Source organism: Pezoporus flaviventris, unplaced genomic scaffold, assembly GCF_033815535.1.
Source record: "Pezoporus flaviventris isolate CSIRO_AGI_PZ_B2104156 unplaced genomic scaffold, CSIRO_AGI_Pfla_v1 ptg000045l, whole genome shotgun sequence".
Taxonomy (NCBI): domain Eukaryota; kingdom Metazoa; phylum Chordata; class Aves; order Psittaciformes; family Psittacidae; genus Pezoporus; species Pezoporus flaviventris.
The window spans coordinates 4389560-4415878 of record NW_026892593.1 but is presented as its reverse complement, the minus strand read 5'-3'; the positions used below and the strand labels follow the sequence as shown (position 1 = coordinate 4415878).

General features: G+C 38.4%; 1 protein-coding gene across 4 annotated transcripts in view; it reads right to left on the bottom strand.

The window, feature by feature from the left end:
- The window catches only part of SEMA3D (semaphorin 3D), a 138060-nt gene that overhangs the window by 47928 nt on the left and 63813 nt on the right, over positions 1-26319 (bottom strand). For all 4 annotated transcript variants that reach the window (XM_061467283.1, XM_061467284.1, XM_061467281.1 and 1 more), the window contains exons 4-8: positions 17035-17097; positions 15223-15342; positions 11031-11124; positions 8093-8221; positions 1857-1999 (exon numbers count right to left, since the gene is read on the bottom strand). In XM_061467283.1, coding sequence (XP_061323267.1) covers positions 1857-1999; positions 8093-8221; positions 11031-11124; positions 15223-15342; positions 17035-17097 — 549 coding nt within the window. The remainder of the gene's footprint in view (positions 1-1856; positions 2000-8092; positions 8222-11030; positions 11125-15222; positions 15343-17034; positions 17098-26319) is intronic.

The window sequence follows — 26319 nt, the reverse complement described above, 5'->3', positions numbered from 1 at the left end:
AACATGACTACTCCACAAATTTAGTCTCATTTGAGGTATGATTACACCATGGTCATTAGGATTTCCTTATAATACATTTGCTTTTATTCTGATAACTTATCTCTTTTTTCTCTAGGTAAAGGATGCTAGAGATCTGTAGCTAATATATCTTACTTCACTACAATCTCTCTTGTGCCTTGGCTTGAAAATGTTGTCTACCAATTTCTCCTAATGCATTAAGTGCTCTCTCATAATCAGCAAATGCCATGTCTAGCAGCAAATCATATATGTTTGCATTTCCATTCTGCCATTAATCACAGTGCTGTGAAATACCCAGCTAAAGATTACCCATTCTTTCGCCTGGCTAAAAACCTACTAGAGAACTGATTTATGAAGAAGCATTTTTTGTTTTCTTAACACTTTATGACAAGGAGAGAAGTGTGAAATGGTTGTGGTCACTGAAATCTCAGTTGGATTTAGGAGTCTGTCAAACTGAAGAGAAGTTGTAGATTCATTGTGTGACCATTAGCTGAATGGGTGCTGCTCTAGACATATCTTACTGCAAATCAGGAACTCTTTTGTCTGTTTGCTAATTTTTCAAGCTTCTTAATAAGATAATTTTCTCTGCCAGGAGGGGCACATAGCTCAGAAAATGCAAGTTAATGAAAACTTCTGAACAAAGTATCACAGAAATGTGCCTACTTGTGTGATTGCTGTGATGGTGTTGCTGATACCTAGTTAGCTACATGAAATAAACATTTGCTCAAAGCTTATATTTACTAACATTAAGACAGTGAAGTCCCATTTTCCTGATTTTTACCAGTGATACCTGGGTACCAGGATTTAATGAGGAGCTGAGGACAGGTTAGGACCACTTACACTGACAGCTTCTGTCCCCGTAGTATTATGGGTCAAAGGAGTGAATAGAGAATATGCATGACACAGAAATCAAGTAGTGGGAAAAAGACCTTGACAAAACCAGGAGGCTGTTAAACAGCAAACTCTACACTGAATGCTGTTGTCATGTGCAAGAATTTGTTTCTCTTCTTCTTATCATTTGAGGATGCTTCTGCCCTTGACAGAGACATTTCTTCAGAGAGAGTGCAGCTCCTGAAAATCTGAGTCTTCATTATAAATACCATAGGGGTGGAAATCTTTCATAAGGGGCAAAAGCAGGATGAATGAAAGAGAAAGTGAAGGGAGTAATCGTTTAAAGGAGGTCAGGCACTGACCAAATGAAACTTATTACACTGCACCAGATGCGGGTCCTGGTTCCTCCTGATCAAGAAGGTCAAGGACTGCACTTCTTCCCAGGGAACAAAACCTCCAGGCAGATGTGGGTGTAGCTCAGTAGCTATATACATTTTTATCCTCCCCTCACCCCAACTGGTTATCAGGAATGTGCAGAAACAAATGACTGACCCCAGCTCTCAGTAATGCCCAGGAATGATGTACTGAGCTAGGCTGAAGGGATGGGTTTGAATAACCTACCATTCAGTGGGCATGTTCCACAAAAACCTGCATACCTTGCATTGTGTACACTTCAACAAGTCAATCCTCACTGAAAGCTTATGAAACAAAGCAGGTCACTATTACATATCTGAAGGTAAATACATTATTGTTTAGACAGAGGATTATAATTTATAAGCATATCAGCTTTTTAAAAAGAGGTGCACAGTCAATATCAATTCTATTTTTCAGACAAGTGAATTTCAGTCAACATTACTAATCTATGTTCAGAAAAATTATTATGATAGCTCACTAACACTGTTTCCTTCTGATTTAAAGGGGAAAACAGATTTCTCACAGAAACAAATCAAACTCTTTTTCTTCCTTTTTTACTTTCTTGAAATAAAATAAAAGATAGAAGTCCTCACCTTACAAACTCTGCCAACCCGGGAAAGGATTGTCTTGTCAGATGTGCCACTATCCTGTGATATTTCTCGGAAAAAGAAGTAGATTTTGTCGTCATCTGGGTTATAGGTGTCCGGGATCGGAAAAGTTGCAATAAATTTTGCTCCTAAAAGTTTCCCCAAGAAAAAAGGTTTTAAAAATCTGAAGAAAAGTTTTTATACTTGCTACTACATTTATGCTTCAGAATCTGCATTTATATTGCACTTTCCAGTGAAATAAAAATATCACTATATAGACATGTAGTGGAAAGTTTCTTACTAACTCCTAGTGAAAAACACCAGAGATTCTCTGTGTAATGTTTTACTCTCAGTGTAATGTTTTTGCATATATACCTTACTATCACTTGCATAAATATGCAGCACTGGCTATCATTCTCTGTTTGAAAATAGGATAACTCTCGGTACAAAATACTGCCTAAAAATCTGCCTTATTGCTCTTGACACCAATAAAAGCTAGATAGATTTGCTGAAATTATATGGTAGAATTGAAATTAATTTAGTTACACACTGCAGCAGTTATGAGTACAGAAATACACTACTGTTTTCTAGAGATAGCTTGCAAAGGAATGAACGAACCTTTATTGACCGATGGATTAAAAATTCAATGTAAATGACAGCTTTAAATGTTTCCTACATATCTGTGCTATAACAATCTTACTGCCCATATCTACCAAACCCGACTTGGATTCCCAAGTTAGCACATGATAATCCTCAACTGACTAGTCAGTCTTAAGGACACAGTTCCTTGCTGTGTGAAAACAGATTAGCTGTACCAACATCATGGTTTGTCTGGGTTATTTAAATCTGTTTTTTGCAAGAAACGTTACAGCATGACTTGCTTTGACGTGCTGAGCTGTGATATTACTATTACTTCTGGTCTCTTCCAAAACAAGCTTGGGTGTCTCTGCCTGCGTCTTATGGGCATACTTATCAAGGCAAGGATTTAATACACCTTTCACTGTCTTCTTCAGCTCCCTCATCCATGATCTGCAGGCCTTCTCACCAGTGGTAGTTTTTTTTTTGGTTTGGTTTGGGTTGTTTGGGTTTTTTTCTTTAAACTTAGTACTAAAATCATCAATTAAACTAATTCCAGGGGTCCCTGACTGCAGCAGAGCAGGCAACAACCCTGCCTTGCACAAGTCAACCAGATACCTGGGGAAGGGACTTTAAAGACGTTCCCTAATGTGCTGCAATAGATGAGTGCTTCTAAGGGCACTTGGATCAATTATGTTTTTCTTTAACCAGAAGTGGCTACACAAATACAGTGCAAAGAGACCCTTGACTCTAAAATGCATTCTTTCAGCAATAAAATACACAGTCTTTGCCCCCATAAGCAGGCAGGCTGCAGCAGAAAGCACTAAGGAGGACACTGGAAGATGGCAGAGCAAACAGAGCACACTGGTGATATGTGGGAAATATTATTATCAGCTTTTAATGTATCTTCATGCCTTTGTTCTTTTTATAATGGCTGTTACTTTACATTAGCCTTGACGGATTTTCACTGTGAACCTTATAGTATACACAGGACAAAAAGTGGGTCCTTGATTCAAAAGTTCACTACCAAAAGCTGGAGACGAAACGGGATGTGTTTAAGTGCTGAATGTGCACCTTCGTGACAGAAGAGTAAATTTATGGGTCAAAATAACTACAGCGCTGCTTCCATTTTAAACCTTTCTGACACTACAGAATGGTGCCAGCAGAAAAATTAAATGATGCAAGCATCAAGCTCCATAAATTTAAGTTAGGATTTCAAAATGAGCTTAAAGAAAATATTCAATTACCCCTCAGGGGCTGTAAGGCTACTTTGAAGATTAGATCTCTGAGCATGAATAAATACATAAATACGCTTCCAGTACATTTCCTTAAATATGTGGTTAGCTAAATAAGCATTTAATAGGAAAACCTGCTAAATACTTCTATAGCACTCTTTTGAATTTCATATAGATTTTTTTTAATCCATATTCACGTAACAAAACTCTGAATATATGGGTTTTTTAAAATTAAATTTCATTGCTTTACTTGACAAGCCAAATGCAAAACCAAATATCTCAATACCAATGCCTGGAAGAGATTTAGAAGAATCTCTAACAAATTAAAGGAATACAGATATTTATTGATTTTAAATCACAATTGAAAACACTGAAGTTGAGTTCCAAACAAAAATACTCTGTAAATACGAAGACAAAGAGAATGAAAAAAATGTAATGAAAGAGATCATGATCCGAAGAGCACATTATGTTCTGCAAATGAGATCTTCTTTTGTAACCCATCTTGTAATCTCATCTTTTGTAACCCATCCATACAATATAGAAAAGTGTCTTTAAACCAACTATGAATTAGTTTTTTTTTCTTTGCATGGGAAACAAATTATATGATGATGATTTTAAACCACTGTTTGTTTTCCCATATGCACAGTTGTGCCCCCTAATAGCTTTAATAGACAGTTCTCCCACATACTACCTTCATGGCTAGATTGTGAGTAACCAAAGAGGGGATCAAAAGCATCACAAGCTCTGACAACAGATGGTACAATAAATTCAGATATTGCTTATGCTTTTTTCAACATGTTTTTGTGGCTTAGTGGGAAGAACTGTTACACTTAATCCTTCACTGCTGGGTTTGTGGAGTGGTCATGTTTGCTGTTGGGTACCTGTCGGCTATCACACCCTTCTAACACCAGCAGAAGTTTAAGACACCACAACTGTGCATGCTGTAGTAAGACCTGCACAGAAGTAAGACTCATTAGGCTCAGACAAAGAGCATAGCAAATGAGTAGCAAATCCCAGAACATGAAGAAATGGAAAAGCAACCCAAAACAGTGGGAGGCAGCACGTCTTTAAAGTCGGGCTGCCAGAAATACGCAGCATGATTAAATGCAAAGACAGTGCTCAGTTCATTTACCTTTCACTGTCTATAAGTCAAGCTCCTAACCTAAGCTCATTCAGGTGCTCTTTCAAGGAGGGACACAAGGAAGAAAGTGACAATGAATTATCCTATTTAATGATCCTATTTTCAGACAGATGCCTACAATAGGTGGGGTGAGTCACCCTCTGGAAGTGCCACCTCTCTCTGTAAATTACAGAGACAAGCCAAACGACTGAGCCCAGACAGGATACTAATTTTTGCCTCTTATTGCTAAGTGAGCTGAATCCGAGCCAAGTTTCACAGAATATAAAGAAGTCATTGCCGGCAAGTCTTTGCCCTGGCAAAACTGCCTTAAGTGCAGTGAAAAAAAAAAAAAAAATGGGGGTAGGGGGTGTGGGGGGAGAAGCAATTCAGGGAAGCACACATCCAGCAATGGTTTTAGCTTCCTATAAAGAGGGACGAATGTGCAGCTGTTTAGTGCATGCCTGTATGTAGGTCTCAGGTATCTCACCATGAGATGCTCTGCTTTGCCCACTGGGGTGGAGTGGTGCAGAGTCAGTTCCAGTAAGTGGCTTTGCCATCTGGAGCCAAGCCACCATCCCCACATGCCTTGTGCCCAGCCATGGCCATGGGTGACATGCCTCCAGTCAGTGGCTGCAAGAGTACCCGATTCTTTAGCTCTGCGGGAGAAGGGCTGAAATCTGAGCAGAGGCATCATCCCCTCTGTCTTCAATGCCACTGTGTGCAGGAGTATGAGCTTGTGTGAGCATGAGTCATGGGAAAGATCAGCTGCCTTCCTCCTTTCCTCCTCCGTGGAGCTGCTATTCAGTCACTGAGATTACGGCATGTCTTAATTAGTCAAGATAGAGATGCCTTGCAAGGAACTAGAAGGTATCCTACGCATTTTTCCCTTATGCTTTGTCTTTCCCTCCCTTCCCTCAGGAAAGGATAATCCTGTTTCCAGAAACAAAATAAGGCTAAACTTAAAAAATATTAGGGTGCATTACAACAAAATTTCCTCAGCCCTCTGGTAAAAAACAAGCTACACATTTTATGCTTATCCTAAGTAAAACATGAGTCATGCCTGGAAATAATTTATTTCTAATTGTACAATTACTCAAGTATGTACAACTTTTCCTGGAGGCCTAACACATGCTTGGTAAATGGGTGGTAGATTTAGAGAAGAGGGGATTTAGATGAGATGAGAGTTTTAAACCTGAAATCGAGTAAATATTTTCTTTATACCAATATCGGCTGAAAGCACAATGGTATGCAGTTGGTAGTGTTACACAATAAACTAGAAATATACTGGCTACCCTATAGCTTATTGCCATAGGATATGATCTCATCATTTAGAGCTGCACTCAAAATTTTCTCCAACCTTAAAATTTTGACTGTTTCAAAATATTAAATGCACCTCATTTATATCTGTGCCTCTTAGCATAACACTGCATGGATTGTGTATGTGAAGTCTTAGACAGAGCGTGGCTATAGTTTTTTATGTGGCTGGAAACAAGGTAAACCTGAAGAATATATGGGGTCTTCAGTGTTTATACAGCGTGGGGTAATTTCCACGTCGCAGTCTAACACACTAAAGCTGTTCTTCAAATCCAGACATATTAATATATTGTTCTCCTTAGAAAACTTTCATAAATACAGATGCTTTAAGTGAAAACAGAATAAAACATGAATCAACCTAAAAGAGGAAAGGCAGACAGCCTTACCCCCACCCAGCCTCCAAACTAAAGCACATAAACTGTTCTCAAACCTTTAGTTTATTCTGTGTTCTTGTACTCGCCTCAAACTGCTCATGAAGAAACATTAATAGCACAAAGAAATGTTTGGAGCTGGATATTTAAGCTGTAACTTCTTTTGGGCTGGGAGCTAAACCCTGTAATGCTCATCAAGGTGGATCTATAATAATGATAACACCAAATGCTCCTCAGGGCCAAACTGCAGTAAATCTTTCTTTTTTGGATATTATAGCATCCCCTAGGAAAGCGGCTACCCAAGCCATCTTTCCACGTTAAGCATCAGCAGGCTGCCAGTGATAAAACTGTATATTCAGTTGCATGGTGAATTACAGTTAGAGAACTGCCTGCTGGAAAGACCCATCCTGGTCCGTACCACTTACAACCCATTTCTAGTCTACACTGCACAAGGGATTTGTAGAAATGAGAGACAAGGGATAGGAAAGGTGGGACAAGAAAGGGATCGAGCACAGGAGATGAAAGTAGGAAGGTCACCAGAGTCAGATGTGAGATTTTTCTATCTGCCTGAAGGACTTTTCCTATTTAAATAGGTAGAAGGACTTTATATGGCTACTCCTTTCCTTCTCATCTCACAGAAATCCTGAGGTTACAGAATTACACCTAGACAGAAATGTAAGGCAACAGCTTAGAAGAAAGGAGAGAATTGGGTGGAATGAAAAATAAAATAAAAAAGGAACATTTCCTCTTGTTGAGGTCTCAAAGAGTTAAGAGGCAAAATTATCCCTTTCAGAAGCTGTCTGCTGGGAAGACAACTTAACCCTGTGGTCAGCAGTCCCTGGCTTTACAATATACCCATAATAGTTACACAGGCATCCTGAATCAGGGCCAGTGTTGCCACATCTTTAAAGACAGTTGACGGCTAAAAGCGGGATGCCTTAATTGAGCAGGGCTTGCTTGTGAACGAAGTTTTCCATCTTACTCTGTGTGTGGTTTGAGACTGGCTGGGTGTAAAAGCAGCCAGTTTCTTAAAGGGTTTACTAGCTCAGAATGTTTTTTAATGGGCAAGAAAAAGCAGTATTTTGCTTGGGAAGCTATTTTAGGGTGCCCTTAGTGGTTTTAAAACGATCTTCACAGCAACAGAGGGTATATTTCCTCCTCAAAAGAAAAGGAAAAGACAAGAAAAAAAAAGACCTCCTGCCTAAAAACATGGAATTTCTAGTCTGTCATTTCTACATGTTGTAGGGAACAGCTTTCAGGAGTGATCGGAAAAATGGTTTAGAAAAAAATTATTCCGACAAGACTGAAAATAGAAGCATTAAAAGTCGTTATATTATTCCAATTACAGGACTATACACAGATGTACAGATCAAAGACGGAAAGAATGATTAGGTCCTATGCTCCTACTCTTTCCTTAATTAGCATTTTCACCTCTGTGACTTTTCTCAAGTGCATTTTTGTTCCACTGAGCATTTTTTTTACAAAAAAGCCTATGTAATCCAAAGATACCATGATACAGTATCTATATTTATAGTTACTCGACATATATTTATGTAAGAAAGGGGCTATTAACTTCAGAGAGGCAGGGACAATGCAAATGACAACAGCATATGTTTGGGATCTTACCAGTAAGCCAGTAATGTTCAGAAAAGTCGGTTCTGATGTAATGGTGGTCGTGAGAAGGGCCCAGAGAACGTGTTAGAGCAGTGTCTTTGCCAAGGAAATCAGAAGCTGTTCCAGCATAAAGATACTCATCTGCAAATGAAAAAGAAACAGGGTTTCTACAGCTGCAGGATAAACAAAATTGAAACTATTTGTGTTTTGTTGGGTGAACAACACGTGTGTTTAATTGGCCTCTGAACAAATTTAATGATTTGAAGTATTATCAATTTATATTTTAATGGGATTTTGCATTCTGTGATGTAATTTACATTTAAATGTGGGTAACATTGGTAATTATATGTCTTGGAAGTAGAGGAGTCCAAGTCTAATTTTCAGACCTTTTAGGCACTCAGAAATGTAAATTCCCCCGGCTGGGCTCTTAAAGGTATGAAGGTATATTCAATCTGTGCATCCTGCCCCTTTAGCACTGACCATGGAACTGGGGGCCATGGAGAGGACGTGACCATCTATGCATTCAAGCTAGCTCTTGTGTCCCAGGCTTGCTGCAGCCCCAACGGCTTTATTGCTCCTGGGCTTGAGCTAGTAAACATGATGGATGCTTCACGACGGGAACTTTGCAACTTGGCCCGTTCCTGGTGTAGGGATCTCTATCCAACACTTCATTCATGAAGAGGAATTTAGGCACCATGAGAATTCTTCTCAACTATGTAATGTGTTAATAGTAGGGATATGGCTGCAGACCCAAATCGTGATCATTTTAACATAGCGAGTGGTCCCACAAAAATAAATGAGACATCTTGCTTGAATAAGGCAGACAGAATTTGTTTCACAAGGAAACTATATCTGTAATGCAGTACAGTTTTTGCAGCAACTGCAGTTACTATTTAGTCTCCTGCCAGCCTTGTGGAATATGCAAAACTTCACAACTTTAAGAATTGTACAATATTTTCTGTTTCACTTCAGATCTCTGTTATTTTCAAAAAAGAAGCAAAGAAACACTATCAATCACTGTCAGTTTTTTACTGCATGTTACAAGTCTTTTTTTTCTGTGAAATAACGAGATAGCTTTAGTGTTTGGAGGAGTTTGTTTTTTGTTTAATGACTTACAACAATGAATCCCTGGAGTTCATAAAAGGAGAAAAGATTCATATTCATAAACAATAATCATATAAAAAGCTATATGATACATAAAAATCCCCTTCCCAGAGTTCCTTTTCTCCAGGTTTTCTGATCCTCTGGGTGGAAGCATTTCACAGGATCTTTTAGAGAGAAGTCTTTTGTTGAGAGTGAAGGAAGAGCAAATACCATTCAACATAGATGTTTGTGTTTTCATTTGCAAAAGATGTAAATGTACTTAAAAGTATGAGATCAAGGGGAAAAAAAAAAATCTAACAAAACCACAACCCATGATTCACCTTAAGCACTTTATTCAGAAAGAAAAAAAAGATCAGCTTTCTTTTTACCTCATTATTATTGTTACTTATGTAGTATGTCCGTGACAGTATTGGAAAGCACATCTTTCAGACAGCATGTCGCCTTTGTAAAGAAACAATAGTACATTCTGAAAGGTATTTGTCATAATGAGGAATGGGCAGGGTAATTGGTGTTTGCTAACTGACAGGCACTCAGTGATCAATGTAACTGAAGGGCTAACAGAAATTCTCCATCTTTGCTTAGGCTCTGCTGACAAGGCTTTTTCAGCACTTCTCTCAGCTTTTGGTATCTCTCATTCCAAGTTCCAGTTATGTCCAGAACGGTTTTGGTGAGCAGTAACTTGTAACAGAAGATGGATAATGAGCATGTGATTTTTCAGTTAAAAAGGGCAGCTTTTCAAATTTACCTGCGGCATTTAGTCGGGGCAAAATATATGTAGAATTCAAAGAGAGATTCTTTGTAGTTGAAAGAGAGCAGCTTCTTCATTTCACAAGATTTAATAGAACAGTCAAAGCACTAGAGTGCTACTGAAATTAGCGAACACTATAATAAATCATGGAGTTCTAGTGCATTAAAAAAAGTAAAAAAAAACCCCAAAAACTTAAAGTTTCTAGAAACCCATTTTAAAAATAGACTTCATGGTCATTAAATAGTACTAGGGGTCCCTGAGAAGAATAAGCACTGGCTTTAATCTATTGTTTTTAATAAAGGAAGTCCTGCCCCATCTATAGGGTCAGAATCACAAATCATCTATCTTATTATCTGAGACTAAAGACTGAACATTAGTCATATTCTTTTTATAACACAGAGTGACCGATACTTCAAAGCATTGTCACCACTGTTCTTTGGCTGCAAATGAAAATGTCATGGTGCTTCACTCTTATCTTGTATTCATACGCTTGACAGGCAAGTTAAATGAAAATTGTCTAAAGCTATGAACCAAACCACGACAAAAGTAGCTCTTATAGTGATTTGAAATCCGGAGGTCAAGCTGACATTCCTCGGCACCAAATGTCAGACCACACAGTGCTGTGATGCACACAGCAGGCAGATTGCACTATCTTGTTCATGGGCTTCCAGCTTCAGAAGTGGCTACTCGAGTAAATAGAAACCTCAAAATTGTATTTATGGAAATAGTGGATGTCAGCAGACTTCAAAGGGCAGAATATATTGATAATTTCAGAAAGAGGCCCAGAAGCGCTTCAAACATTGTCTGTCCGTGGGTATTTTTGGTTGTCTTCTTAAAGGAGAAATGACTGGGTGAGGATGAAACCACCTCCCTGCTCAACTGGCAGAGGATCTGCAGTCACTCAAATGGCTCTGTTTGTGTTACTGCATTTCCAGCCCCTTGACATCTGCAGGCTGAAGGCCCCTGAGAGCACAAACCAGAAACACAACCAACACCAGTGGAGGTCCACTGATGACTTCTGCTGAGCCTCTGAACCCAGGCTCACATATGAAGCCATCACAAATCTGAGAGGAGCACTTGGCTCTGATGATTTCTTACCTGCCATCACTGAAGCGAATGGCTGCTGAGGATCGAAGGGGCATTTTAACCTGCCAGACTCCAAGTTCTGAGTATCCAGCCGAAATACCATTTCCTGAGAACAAATACATATTCATTATCCTGGTACAGCTGCAGAGAAACTTTCATATAGACGGACTGTTCTGCTAACATACAAAGTGAAGTTGTGGTAGATCACACAACTGTCATCTCAGCATTGATGTTTACAGTCTGTGTCTCTGTTTTACATCTAGATTTTTTTTTTTTGCTCATTGTTTTAACATACCCTGTTCACTCTATAGAGACACAAATCTTAAAAAAATACAATTATTTTCAGAAAAAGAGATGCATTGTTCATTTCTACTCAAATTAAGAGTTGGATTGTACTTAAAAGTCATTGACTTCTATTTGGGAAAGTGCTGATAGACTGTGTTGCAACAGGAGACCCAGAAGGGATTCTGGCTGACTTAAATTTCTCCAGGGACTGCTGAATAATGTTCACAGCAGACATAGTTCAGCCCCTTTTAAATGAACGCAGCATATGCTCTCCTGTTTTTTTAACAAGGCTAATGATACAAGAGATATCAGAATAGATCCTTCCTTGTAGTTCCCAAATATAGTGTGATTAATTCCTGGGTTACAGAACAAGGGCGAAGAGGAAGATAAAGAAAAGAAATGATTTTAAAACTATTCCTGATGTGTTCAGTGGGTAATCAACAACACAATTGTTGCAAGCATCAATTTGAAGTTTTATTATAGTTTTGAATTGCCAGCAAGGATGCTTTCACTTGATCCATTCATTACTTTCCTAAAAGCACGCTTAACCTAAAACTCGTAGTGAGTCCTTCTGAAGGCAAACTGATTGCTCAGAGTAGCGAAGCACAGTCTTTGCAGGTACAGAAGCTTGATTTTCTGATGCTGTTAGAGAAGGGAGATTGCCTACAGAAGTGCTGTTAACATACCCTCCTACCTACAGTGATACTTAAAATCCCTCTGGTGTTCAAGAATCAAATCATTGTGGGTTTAATGTCTATTGTAGAGACATAAATTTGAAGCTAGTTTAAAATTAAAAATCAAAACACCTCTATGATTTAAACAGTTACTTTAAAAAAGGTGATTGTAAATATTTGTTTCTATAACTCTGCCTTGCAAGAGGACTGAAGAGGACAAATGACAGTTAAGTATGCCCAAAGACAGCCACATAGGATCAGACTTTACAACACATTAATTCAATTTCTCCTTAATGTACATCAGATTACAAATGACCAAGCCTTTCTATTTCATTGAGGTGTCTCCTAAACTCTCTTGGCTCAGAAGACAAGAGCACAGGTTACTGAATAATTAAGCTCCTTAAGAGAAAAGAAAAATCAATTCCATCTGTCAATATAAATTCCATTTCCTCCAGCAACCCTATCTGATACAAAGCAGAATTTAATCATCAACCAACCACCCTTTTCATCTTCCCAAACCTGTGGGATATGATAAACCACATTTTCAGGCTGCTGCAGTGGATCAGAGCACATCAAGGAAAAGAATAAATTTAAAATACTAGTGTCCCATCCTCCTTTCTTCTAAGATGTGCAATCCTGAGCTGCTCAGAGGACCTTTGCTGTATCACACACAAAGAGGCTGGCTGCAAGTCCAGCAGCACTTAAGGAACTGAGGGATTTATAGATCAACATGAAATATTTCATACTTCACCCAGACAAACTAATGGACACCACAAGGCATTCATACAGAATTAACCTCCTGATTTCACTTTGAACAAAGCTTTCAAAGAATAGAGCATCCCTTGGAGAACTGTGGCTAACAGCACCAACCAGGCCAAGCCTCTTCTGCAGCCAAGAGAAGTTTTGGCAGTGACTTCAGCAATAGCAAGACTAGGACTTTAATCCCCTTTAATTGTGTGATCCCGTAGGGGATTTGTACTGCTTCAAAAGCAGTGTCTGCTATGGTCTTGAGTCACCTGATCCACACTGTTTTCCTCTCTGTTTTCCTCTCTGTTTTCACAGCACTGGCACTGGGCAGATCCACCAGCAGCTTTCAAAGGTCAGCAGAGCACTGCCTGCTTCAACAGCCTTTGCAAGGCTACCTCAGGCTGTGGCTCTCCCAGGCATCTACATCTTCCTGTAGAGGTTGCTAATTACCAAACAACCATTATCCACTCTTATAACCCAGAGATGAAAAAATGGGGAATGGGAGGGAGAAAAAAGGGACCAACCCCCCCAAAAAATGGATCTGCAATAGAAGTGCTTTGTTTTACCACAAAGGACTCCTGGCTTACTAAAATGAGGTGACATTTTCAGCTGCCTGTCAAATTCATGTCAGTGAGCCTGTCCTCAGCACCCTCCTGCCTTGTCACATCTATCTGGAGAAGCAGTGCAAGGATATTGGCTGTAGGGTGTTTGGGGTCCAAGAAGGAAAGGGAAAATATGCCATTCATAGAATCATAGAACAGTTAGGGTTGGAAAGGACCTTAAGATCTTCAAGTTCCAACCCCCAATTCAAAGCTGTTAATTCAGTAGAAGGCTGTAGAAGGGACGCTTCATGGGAAGAGGCATAAGTAGCACTGAACACTGTCCAACCTACCACTGCAGCTGAGCAACCAGGAGGAATGCAGGAGAGGCAGGACTGGGAGACAGTGAGGGGATTAGGAAATACAATACCGGAATTCTTCTTCCATTTCCCCTCATAAGGTAATTTGTCACTTCTAATTGAGACAGACCCCTTGTCTAGACTGGCTGCCAGACTGAACAATCGGACCAATTCTATAATTTCATGATGTTTGATGAAAACAGCCTTCACAAATGAAGTAGTTAAAGGTTCGATGGTAGAGTGAATACGGCATCTTGCTAATGACCCGGAGGTAAACCAGAGCCTTGCTTATACTCTTGCTGAGAGCTGCTCTTTTCAATTCAGCCATGTATTTGATCATTCAGGCTAAGGAATCAGCATGATACAAGGGATCTAAAATTTCAGTTACTTCCACTGGAATATTTAAAGAAGTGAAGCAAAGAAGCTTACAAAATTATTTTGTTGCAAGCCCAATTATACAGTATATACCAAACAATACCAGGAGCATTAATGGTTTATTAGGGAAAGAGCACCACTGTGCAGATTTAAGGCAACTTCAGTTTTCTGTAACATATGAAGCCCTTCTGGGCTAGTCAATTGTATAGAATATAATGATGGGTCTCAGCCTGAGCAAGCATGAGTAACTTCCACCTCCCCCCCCCCCCCTTTTTTTATTTGTGAGCCCTTGATTCTATTTGTCAGAATAACTCAAATATGTACATATTTCAGGTTATCACATTTAACAACATAACATTAGACCTCACTTCTTATATGATATCATTTCACTGAAACCCAAAGAAAAGAGGAAGCTTGCAACACAGGCAAGCAGCCAGACAGGTCACATCTCAACACTGTCTGAGAACAGAGCCAGTGTTACAAATATAGCCAAGGTGTTATACATACAGGAGTTAAAAAGAGACTTGTGTACTAAGTGGCTGCTTGACACAACACCAAAATTCTTCTGTTGTGGGGGTTAGTCTCAAACATTTGCCACTTAGGATAGAGATTTCTTTGTCACCAGCAAATGAAGACCAATCAGCTGCTAACGTCAGTTCAGGAATATGCTACTAGTGATGGAGGATACCCAACATCTACTTAGCAACAGGGCTGCAAAACATCAAGTTCTGAGATATCATCCCTGGACTCAGGCTCAAAGGCTATTTACAAACTGTATATTACTCTTATGCACAAGGAATAGGAAACCATCTCTGTGGACCAAGGGTATATGGACATTTAAAGATAGAACTACAAGTGTCATCTTGAACATGTGTGTATGTATGTAAGCAGAAAATATGTGTGGAAATGACTTACTGGGAAGAAAGACATCTGGGTTAAATGTTCTTTTCACTTAGTTAATCATAGGAAAGTGTCATTCAGAAGAATTCTGTGTATTAAGCTTTACTGAAGAAAGTGTTTTGTTCAAAAGAGATATGCATATATCAAATGTGAGAACAAGAGTTCCTGTCTGAGCTGAAAAATCCACCATTTACCCTGTTATTTACGCAAGCTGCTGTCAGTTCATTTTTTACACACTCACATAGTATTTTCCAATCTATGATGAATGCTAAACAAGACAAGGGTTATTCCTTGACATGTCAGAGTAGTGAGGAAATTAAATTACCTCTTTGTGAGTTCCAAGTTCAATGTATCCACAAAGAGGGTGAAATGCTCCTGTGCCACAGACGTAAACGTGGGTTCGGTTGTAGGGCTGAAGAACCCTGATAAAATTGGCACATTCTGTCTATTGGGAAAAGAAAGAGAAAGGTTAATTTTCATGTTTCTTCTTCTCTTTCACTTTATACATGGTACTAGGTTATTGCCATAGTATCACTGTATTTAAACTCCAAACTACTGTAGCAGAGACTGTTTACTAAACAGTTCAAAGTTGTGACGGGTACAATTTTGCAGTGGCTATCTACCAGGCAGTTCATCAATCAGACTTGCAAGCCTAATTCTGCTATAATGCTTACATTATGTGTAATGTGAAGCTATGTGGTTACAGCACAATGTGGATGACATCTGCTCAGCCTGTGTTGTAGAAAACAACCCCTGTCAACAACTAAGCAGAGGTTGGAGGGACACTGCATTAGTCTGGCTACCAATCCTCCTGCCTTTGCTCCCAATTCAAAGTTCTTCACAAGCTTTAACACCAGAGATTACATGATAGAAATCATTGTGGTGAACTGAAGGGCTTCAGAATACTTCTAAGGGTATATTTTGTGTTTAAGTGAACTTTCTTTGCACCAACCACAACCTATTCACTTTTATTTAGGCATTTCTGGGTCCTACAGGATGCTCTGGTCAGTCTTGGCTCTAACTGGTTTTGGTCTTTGATGGCAAGTAGCACAAGGGGCTGCTGCATGCTTGTGCTATGTGGACTAGCTTGCTACAGCCTTTCACAAAATCAAACAAAAGCATAAACATATAAAAAAGGTACTTTGGAGGGAATACATGAGAGCTGTTCATATGTCGAAGCTACCACCCTACACCTAAGTGAGAGGGAAGCTGCAGAGACAGCGTAGGAAGCAAAAAGGATATATTTACTATCTATGTCCAAAACAAACATTCCTCTCTCTGGTCCCTCTCCTTTTGTCTTAGTATAAAAGTAGGTCAGCACAAATCCTCCATACAGACCACTACCAGAATTTTCCCAGTGCTCAGCAGAGGTGTTGTTTAGGTTTTGTCTGCTGTAAAGATAAGGGTAGCAATAAGTTAGGATAAAAAGATGAAATTCCTCAGGCAGGGAGCTGAGAGAGTGTTTTGAGCTGGAGTCCACCTTTGTAACAGACAAGTTGGATAGATCCAGGAAGATTTGTGGAGAGAAAAGGAAGAAATTTTGTTATAGAGCCAAGAAATGTTTACATTTATAGTGGTCTCAGGACACATGATGTGATCTGTGGTATGTAAAAGAGATATGAAAGTTTTATTCTATATATGAATACACCTTAAATACACATCTTACTTACTAATGATCTGTGGTTCCAGGGAAAAGCTAATGAGTCTGAGATTTTGGTTTAACCTTAACTGCAGCTGTCTGCAAATTAAGTTAATTTGTACTCTGCTCTGCTACCCTGTTTCATTAATGAATTATAATGAAGTTACATTCAGGATATTCACAAGAAAAAAAGCAGTTTGATGGGAAAGAAAGGATTTCAGGGGAGCATCTCCTGGGATATATTTCAGAGGAAAGTCCATGTTCTCTCAGCTGCATTTATTACATACAAGGATGGCTTAACACAATTGTTGCTTGCAATACTGAACATTTTTTTCTTGAAGCATTGATATTTACAGAAAAAAATAGAAATGTAACTATTTTTTTAATTAAAACACATAGTTCATTAGTCAGAAAAAAGTGTAAAACGGTTTACTAACCCATTTTGCTCACCTAGACACAAATATACAGATATACAATACTTTCAGCAATAATACTTACATGGCCATCTTTCCCAGCTAATTTGCATAATTCTACCTTTTCTTTTGCTGCAGGCCAGTAAATCTGTAAGACAGTTAAAATAAGACAAAGATTATGAATATTATAAATTATCCTGTGAATGTAGTGTAACTATTTCCTTGAACGAACAGAAAAAAATCAGATTTATGCATGTTGAAGGAATTTTTATGTTTCAGAATGATTATGACTTCAAATACAAGGTTCCATTACAAGAAGTGAAGAGGCTTTAAATCAAAGCCCCTGTTCTTCATACACTTCTTCATTGGTTATATGCACTTTTTAAAATAATTTAGTTGATTTGGCTAGCACACCTTGTCATCACTATGAACTGTGTGTTTTTCTCAAAGATATGATGAACCAAATCATCTTGAAACTAAACTGACAGCAAAACAAGGCAAATTACATTTGTGATTAATCCGGTCCAGTAAACTTGGCAAAGCTGTTATGAAAAAATACTTAGCTGTTACTGCCAATTTTCAAATGAAAAGTTTTGCTCAGAAAACTAAAGATAGTTTACAGGAAACTTGTAGAACAAAAAGTACATTTGACTGAAAACAATAATGCACGATTTAAAAATGTCACCCATTAACACTAACTGAGTTTACTAAGAAAAATACAAGTTTAGAAGAGGACCATGTACTTTAGATAATTGTTAGCATATATTATTACTACTTCTCTTTCTCCTTTCATCTGCACTGCAAAATCCTATAAACTAGGTTTTGGTATAGAGCCAGATGACTAATTACTATCAGTTACTGGAACTCCAGTGATGTTAGTGAAGGAATATCAATGAAGAACAGCTCCAGTTCTGGCTCACTGATTTCAATTAAACAGTCAGAATTGGATATTATTGAGTATATGTTTATTCTATTAAATTCAAAATAGAAGCTAAAGTCTTCTAGAATCACTACACTAAAAATGTATCTTTTTTCCTTCTTATTTTGTCAAGGCAAAGCTATAGCCATTTCTCATGACTAACAACAACAACAAATCACACAAACTTTTGAGCAAATATTGATTACTGCCTCAACTTCCAGAAACTAGAATGTAGATTACTAGTAGTCACAGATGATTATGAGTAGTTGAGTCTCAAATCACACTTCATAGAATCACAGATAATCTTAAATAGTGAAACATATGGGAATAAAGAATTTTTAATATAACACTAGAAAAAATCATGATTAAGGAAGAACGCACAACTCAACCACATGCAAAAGGAGTTAACTGCTGCAATATTCCCTTTCTTTCACCCAGCTATTGGCACTTTGTAGGATGTGGCTTGCCACATTTGCAGGCTCAGTCCCATACTGGTAAGAAAAGCAAAAGAATGCCTTGTGTCAAATAGCTTTAACACTGTCCAAAATCTACAGTCAGCATTCCTCCCTCAATTTGGAAACATCTTTTTATTTCACAAATTCTTCTACTTCTCTTCCCAGTGAAAATGGACATATTTGCTTTCTGCAAGGAAATTAATTTCCTCTCAAGTGAATTTACAGTTACCTTTCTGATTAGGAGCTCTTATTACAGATAATGTATTTTAAGTTACTTAAACCTTAACCCTTTATAAAAATATTTACTTAAAGTCAGAGATAAGGCAATAGAACAACATCTCAGCACCAGAGCGTAAATTTACTTTCCCAGAGCATTTTCTCAGAATGATGTCATGATAGCACCCAGGTACAAAAACACAATTTGAAATTAGCTATGCCAGTGGGTCTGGATTACACAGCGCACCATGCCAGAAAGAACGGAGGAAAGCATTGGGAGCCCTGCATCACAAAGAGCTGAAGGTAGCATCAGGGAACTAATCTGTTTTTTGCCTGAGCAAAGTGGGATGAGTCTCACTTTTAGTACTGACACTTGTAGCCTGATGCAAGTACCACTGTGTTAAGGAGGAGCTCAGTCTGGTGAAAAAAAATATGATGAAAAGGAACAGCTGAAGAAATATAAGATCAGGGATCTCCAAGTACATTTGGCCAGGAGATCTGATCTTCAGTCCTTTTGTACATAAACTTTATGCCCAACTCTGCTCAAGATTCCTGTATCAGTAACAGAGAAGCCTAGAGATCTGTGAGGGCTTTTTGAGATTTCTGGCCAAAGTTTAGGTATGCAGTTAGGTAGACAAGATATCCGTCTGCAGGCTTTTGAAAATGCCCAGCTCTCCTTGCCAGCTACACAGAATAGGACCTTTGCTTTGGGAGGCCCAGTTGCATTTGAAGAGATGTGCTTGAAGGCATACTATATTGATGGACTCAACTTTACCCTCAATTGTTCTACAGATTCCTTCATGGGAAACAGAGTTTGTCAAACAAGGCTGCTATACACACTCCCTTTTCTATGATAATTGCTCAAAGTAAATTATTTAGAAAAATATCAGTTGTTTTACTTTCTGGTTACTCAACATCCTCAGGGTTTAGCATTATACAAGGTCACATTAGACAATGAAAAGTGAAGCTAAGTGGTCCAACTTCAAAACTGATTTGCAAGTATGTGTGGGGGAGTTACAGTGATATTTATTTGCCTTCCATATAAGAAATAAGAGGTTCCAAAAAACTGTCAGTTCCAAATTGTAATAGTCAAGAAAATTGCATAATAAATAATGAGCCAATATGCTAAGCAAGGAAGCATAAATTCAATGTTTTATTACATCGCATGCTGGGTAACAGTGCCACAGGTCGAGTTCCCTCAAACACTGCCACACAAGTAACTTTACACATTTAAAACAGTCTCACTGAGCTTTCACATGCATAAGATTATTTACATACATCCGTATTGACCTTTTTGAGGGGGTGAAATAAAGTCTAGTATTATATTGTACTCAGATGAGTTAGTTTCACAACATGCAAAAAGTAAGATTAGATGCTCTCATAGTTTCTTGCATAATTAAAATCTTTGAGGTGGTAAATTGTTTGATGCTTTCAGATTGGTCAGGGTTTTTGTCGTTTGGGCTTTTCTTCAGTTTACGTGCTGAATTCACAATGGTACCATCCTGTTTAAGAGTCTTTTTCCTGAACTCCTCAAGAAGTAAAACCTCAAATAAAACAAACAAGCAAACAAAACTCAAAACCAGTGCATAATCATGATAACAAGACCACTGATGTGTAAAATTACAATAATTCCATGTCACAAACAGCACAAATTATATATGTATTTCATGGTTATATCTATATTCGAAACATCTGGAGAAATCTTCAAATAGAAGGTGGAGTCACTGAATTTAAGGCAAGTATGCAACCAACTGAAATACAGAAAATATATACTTAAATAGGATTATTTTCTTCTCTTAATCTTTAGTTTATTTTCCTTGCAAAATATCCATATCAAAATTCCAAAGGTCGGCAACTGTCATAATTTTATCTTCATAGCTCAATTAAAAAAAAAAAAACAAAACCAAAACAATCATACCATTACTTTTTAAATGAGTCTACAAATATTTAATTTAAATATTAATACAAATATTAAATTTAGCATCAGGAAAGAAATTAAAAACTCTTAATAAAGACAAATTAATAAGTTCTCTGCCAGGAGAGTGAATGAAAACCTCCCCAGAGTACAAAATTAAGTAGTACATAACAGTAGGACAGATAAGGTGTCACTTTAAAGGATAGCTGGAAATTGATTTCTGATTAAAACAAAACATTAAGAACTACAAAGGTCCTTTTCAGATCAGGAGCAGAGTAATTTCTAAAAGTAACATTTTTTCTTTCTCCAAATATGGAAAGAAAGAGGAAAGGAAACATTTTTAAAAATAATATTATTTACATACATAAATTGATACATAGATACTATAGGTATATCATTATATGTATGTATAAATAATAGCTGGACTCACTTATAAGAGTTTCATTTCAGCTGCCATCTGTCATGAATTCACAATCATAGATTCACAGAATAGTTAGAGTTGGAAAGAACTTTAAGATCATCCAGTTCCAACCCCCCCGCCATGGGCAGGGATATCTCCCACTAAACCATCTCACCCAAGGCTCTGTCCAACCTGACCTTGAACACTGCCAGGGATGGAGCATTCACAACTTCCCTGGGCAACCCATTCTAGTGCCTCATCACCCTTATGTAAAGAACTTCTTCCTTATATCCAATCTGAACTTCCCCTGTTCAAGTTTTAACCCGTTACCCCTTGTCCTATCACTACAGTCCCTAATGAAGAGTCCCTCCCCAGCACCCTTATAGCCCCCCTTCAGATACCAGAAGGCTGCTATGAGGTCTCCATGCAGCCTTCTCTTCTCCAGTCTGAACAGCCCCAACTTTCTCAGCCTAAATATCCTAACAATACCTGTTACAGGTGAGTATTTTACTCATCTTTCTGTATCTATCCTTTTCTATCCAACTTTGTTTCTAAGCTAACACTTAAACCCATAAATCCTTAGAAATGATGCCTCGAGAATAAAACAGTGAATTCTGATTCCAAAGAAAATATTTATGAAAGTATAGCTTTCCCAATAATTTATTACTAATGAAGTTACTAAATCTGAGATGATGCAGGACTTCACCAAAGGAGTGGAAAATACTATATATCGTCAGAGTACAAAAGAGGAGGAACACTAGATACCCAAGCAAATTTCAGGCCTATCGGTCCTGTTTTATCTATTTGCAAAGATTTAAAATTAATTTTTAGTTAGGGAATGAACAACAAGTTTCCTATGAAAATGCAATATGGTACAAAAGACAATATAACTTGCTAAAAAGCAATATTGTATTTTTCTTTAGTAACATAGCTGAATTGCATACTACATTAATGTGGTAGAGCTTCTCTCCATCACAGCTCCTGTTAAGTATTTATCAAGTTGCCATAAGGAAATTGATTTTCATAGCTGGCAAAAATAAGCATTGTTACAAGAAAAAATGGTTTGATAAGAACTTGCAACAGGAAGTTGCTAATGAAGGTCCTCAAGAAATAGTCAGAGCTCATCCTATTTTGTATAACCTTCAGGAGCCTTGGCAAAACCCCAGCACTCTGCAAGAACACATGCAGGTGACACAAAGGTGGGAAGCATCAGTAATACAAATGAAGACTGGTAATATTAAGCAGGAAGAATCAAAGGGCTTTGAAGACCAGACTTATAAACAGTCAGAGGAAATGCGTATAAACTGGTCATAAATAAATATAGATTGTAGTTTGCAACAATAAATATGAAACATCAGAGTAACAAAGTTCTGGTCTATAGCAGCAACATAGCTAAAGAAGTTGTGAGAAGTCTCCCACAAGGCCCCTTGCAGCAAATCTGGATCAGGTTACAAATGGAATAACTGCTACATGAGGTAGTTGCTGGTGATAGCAGTGAGTGAGACCAATTGATCAATGTGACACCTTCCAGTTTCTTGTCCCCAGGAGAGTCACACTCATGCCAGCAGTAAGCACTTGAGTGTCCCATTGAGGTCGATGGCTTTCAGCAGCCCTTTGGGCTTCACTGGAGTCTCTCACGTGCCTGATGCTGCACACGTGCTCCAGCACTTCCCTATCAGTACAGTCTCTGGTACGAGAAATTCCAGAGAGTTTCTTTAGTGGAACATGTAGCACCAGCAGGATGTGTCCCTATCTGGAGTGAAGGATATCAGCTGATCAGCATGCCTCATAACACTTACTCTCTGAATTTGAGTCCTGTGAAGAAAGGAATTGCTTCCTTCTCACTTTGAAGGAATAAGAGGTGCTAGAAGCACTTAGGGAAAATATACTGACCTAAACCAGCCGCTTGATGCAGCAAGAGAAAGGCTGCTTTCATCCCTTGTTTTATTCTATGAACCAGCTATTTGTTATATTGATGCTTGAGGGAAAGCATGCAATAAAATTATGGCTTCCTAGGCATCAAAATATCTTGTTAAGGCTTTGTGACTCATGTAGACCATAATTCAGAAGCTTAAGCTCGTTGGTATGAGTGAATTCCCCATATGACAGTCCCAACTCCAGCTTCCAAAGAACAAAGCCAGAGAGATCTGTAAACCCATTGTCACACTGGCATATGCAATATACTCCCCCTGGGAATCTGTCCTCCATGAGAAACTACTCCCATGTGGAAAAATAAAAAAGGATTCATGACTTAGCTCAATTGTGACCATAAAGTGGGTACAGGAAAGAGGGCAACATGATCCAAGAACACTAAAGTAAAACAGGAGACAGCCTAATCCCAGTTTTGCTATTGCCCTACTATATGTGACAGTCAGGCCTCAATTTTCCCACCAGTACCTCAATTTTCCCACCAGTAAAATGACAATAATGTATTTTTTTTTTTTTTTTAAACTGAAGAACTTAGTAATTCACAGCTGAAAAATGAAGAGCAGAGAAAACCAGTAGGATCAAGGAGCACTGAGAAAAGACACAACAGTGATCCAGTAAGACAGTTATGCTGTTGCATAAGACAATATCACAAATGTCACACCCCAGTACCATAAGAGTGGGTGTTGGTGGATCGCTGCCTGAGAACTAAGACATTTGTCACTTCTGTATACTGACCCCAGGTCACTTCACTGAAAATTACGGCAAACACCAGAAATACATTGAATTTCCCAACAAGCCCTGGAAAGAATTTAATGCTTTTTTAGTATTATTTTGCTGAAAACAAAGAGTATTTTAATTCTGAAAATTAGCTGATTTTAGCATACCATGCATGCATACCAGTTGCTCTCTAAATGCCTCACATCTGTTGCATTCATGTCTGTGGTATTGGGAAGTCCACAGCCTGGAGAACTGAACAGATTGTTCGCACATACAAAACCTAAGAGGAAGGTTACCCAAAGCAGTTCGTGTAACTGGCTCTCACTGTACTTACTGTATGCTGGAATTCAGTATTTTAGAGTCACCAGCAAAGGAAGTGAATATATCTGAGATCCTTATCTGCATTTCTCCCTGTACTTGAAGCCTAACCAGGCTGTCTTTAGAGCTAGATTTTTTCACCTAGCTTTCTTAACGCTTTTGTCATGGTTTAGCTAACTCTTAGAAATATTTAGAAATCCCTAAAAGCCAGGAACGTACTCTTAAGTCCCTTTTATATCTGCCACAGAACTTCCTTCTTTCAACAGGTATTCCTACACCTGATGTACTAATTCCCATACCTGAAATACATATCCAGAGAAAAAACTGACCAGAATTTCCAAGTACACTTATTTCACAGTAGCAATAAATTGGATCTCTGAAAGATATAATTTGATATTGCATGGGGGGCAGAGGGAAGAGAGGATAGGAGGATCGTTTCAGAGTGATTTACAACACTGCAGGAAGTGCCAGTGTATGGGATTATTTTCACATTGCTGTCAAACTGAGTAAAATGCACTGGAATTCAGAGGGAATTAACAGTTTTGTATTTGAATGACAGATTCACAGACTTTTAGTAGTTTAAACTTGGTAGGTGGCTGTTAAGAGTGAAGCTTATTGGCACCAAATGGGCTTTTTATATTGCATGGGACAAAGCAAGATCTCCACATGCCGCTGTTCTCCTCTTCAACTGTGATCCACTTTCCAACACAAAATAAGTAGTACTCAGATGCTTCCACTACTTACAGGTTCTCCGAAAAGCACATTTTCATGTGTGTGTTATGAACATATGTGAAAGCTTAAAGAAAATGGACCAGATGCTGATTTCATTTACACTGGATTAAATTTTGAAAGGCTCCAGTGTTTTTACACTTCATTTGCCACAATGAAACCACAGCAGACTCAACTACTGTCTGTTTCTCCTGAAACGGAACTGTGCACCAGGATTTTTAGAGTAAATGGCATTGCTTCTGACATGTTTATCACTTCAGACTGAAGACAAATACTACCTTTGAAAAAGTCAAAGCCAAATATGAGCAAATATTTTCAGAGAGCAGGATACTGGCAATTCTTTATAGCTGAACATATGGGTAAAATACAAAAATGACAGCGGATGTTTATGGAAACAATTTATGGCAACAATACAATAGGAAATAACAGAGACACACTCTTCCACCTAGGACTGCTGTCATTCTGCTTTCTTCACATCTTGCCTCTGTTTGTTGCTTTGTGTCTGTAAACACTGTTGAAAAGCTTCCACCTTGTCTACACAGGTGCCTAAATTTAAGTCTGTCAAACAATTTTACAGACTCCAAAAGGTTTTCAGAGGTTCAATACCAGAGTTAAATAGCTCAGTGGTAGAAGCCCTCATAGGGCTAGCAAAGCACAAAGTTATCACCTCTCTCTCTAGAAGTCCTTAACCTGAAGCACCATTACAGCTGCTTCATACACTCTGAGTGCCCACTGCTAAAGATTCTGGGGCAGGACACTAAACTGTATGGATACCTAGTAAAATCAGTAATTTTATTGTAAATGATGGATAAGATGATACCTATTTCTAATAATTCTGGCAGGTGAATACTTTAATAGGTGGAAATGAGTGTCATAACAACTGCAACATCAGTTAAAGTTTGTTTCAAAACTAGAGCGATCAGTATGCATTTATACCTGGGAAATAATTCCCCACGTACAGAAGGTCAAACCACGCCCCTGACAAACCCCACTTTGATAAGTTTCTTAGAACTTCTACTCAAAGAGACTGAGAATAAACCAATGTGATTCCAATTGGACTCATGACCAGCTTTCTCCAGTTGTACTGGGTTTATTCTAGACTTGCCCAGTTACCATGCCCCACTTGGTTTCTGTGTGACTCTTTGGCCTTCAGTGACATTTCCTGGTGAGCCTTTTTCTTCCTGACAAGTCAGGAAAGTTTCATCTTCAGACAGTCTACAGCTTTGCTGACTGGCAGAAAGTTAAGTCCTTTGACTTAAAGAATAAGCAGCCCATATTTGTTTAGGGAGTACCAAGCTTGGTATTATTGTGTTTCAAGGTTTCAGTAAGTACCTCAGACTCTCTATGTATTCCTTGATGACAAAAACCAAAGGCTTCCTTCAGTACAGGGCTAAATTCCCACTGGGTTCATTCCTAATTGAGACCATGCTTACACAGACTGACAGGAGGTTTCCCAGAGCAATGAAGGTAAAACTCAATCCCTTTATCTCAAGGCTGCTGTTCTACATAAATATGCATATGTATTTGTATATATGCTCCCCTTCCTGCAGAGATAGTAGTGCTGACATATAACCCCACTTGGACTATTGCACTGAAGTTAGAAAAGTGCAAAATTTCTTTGCAGCTATTTCAAAAACATTTACCCAGCTGATATATATATATACACATATGTGGCTTTTGCTGTGGATTTTGCTGTGAAATACAGATAAAGATCAATACAAGAGACCATTCAAGGATGCTGCAAGGCAACTGCACCTGGAAATGCCAAAAAA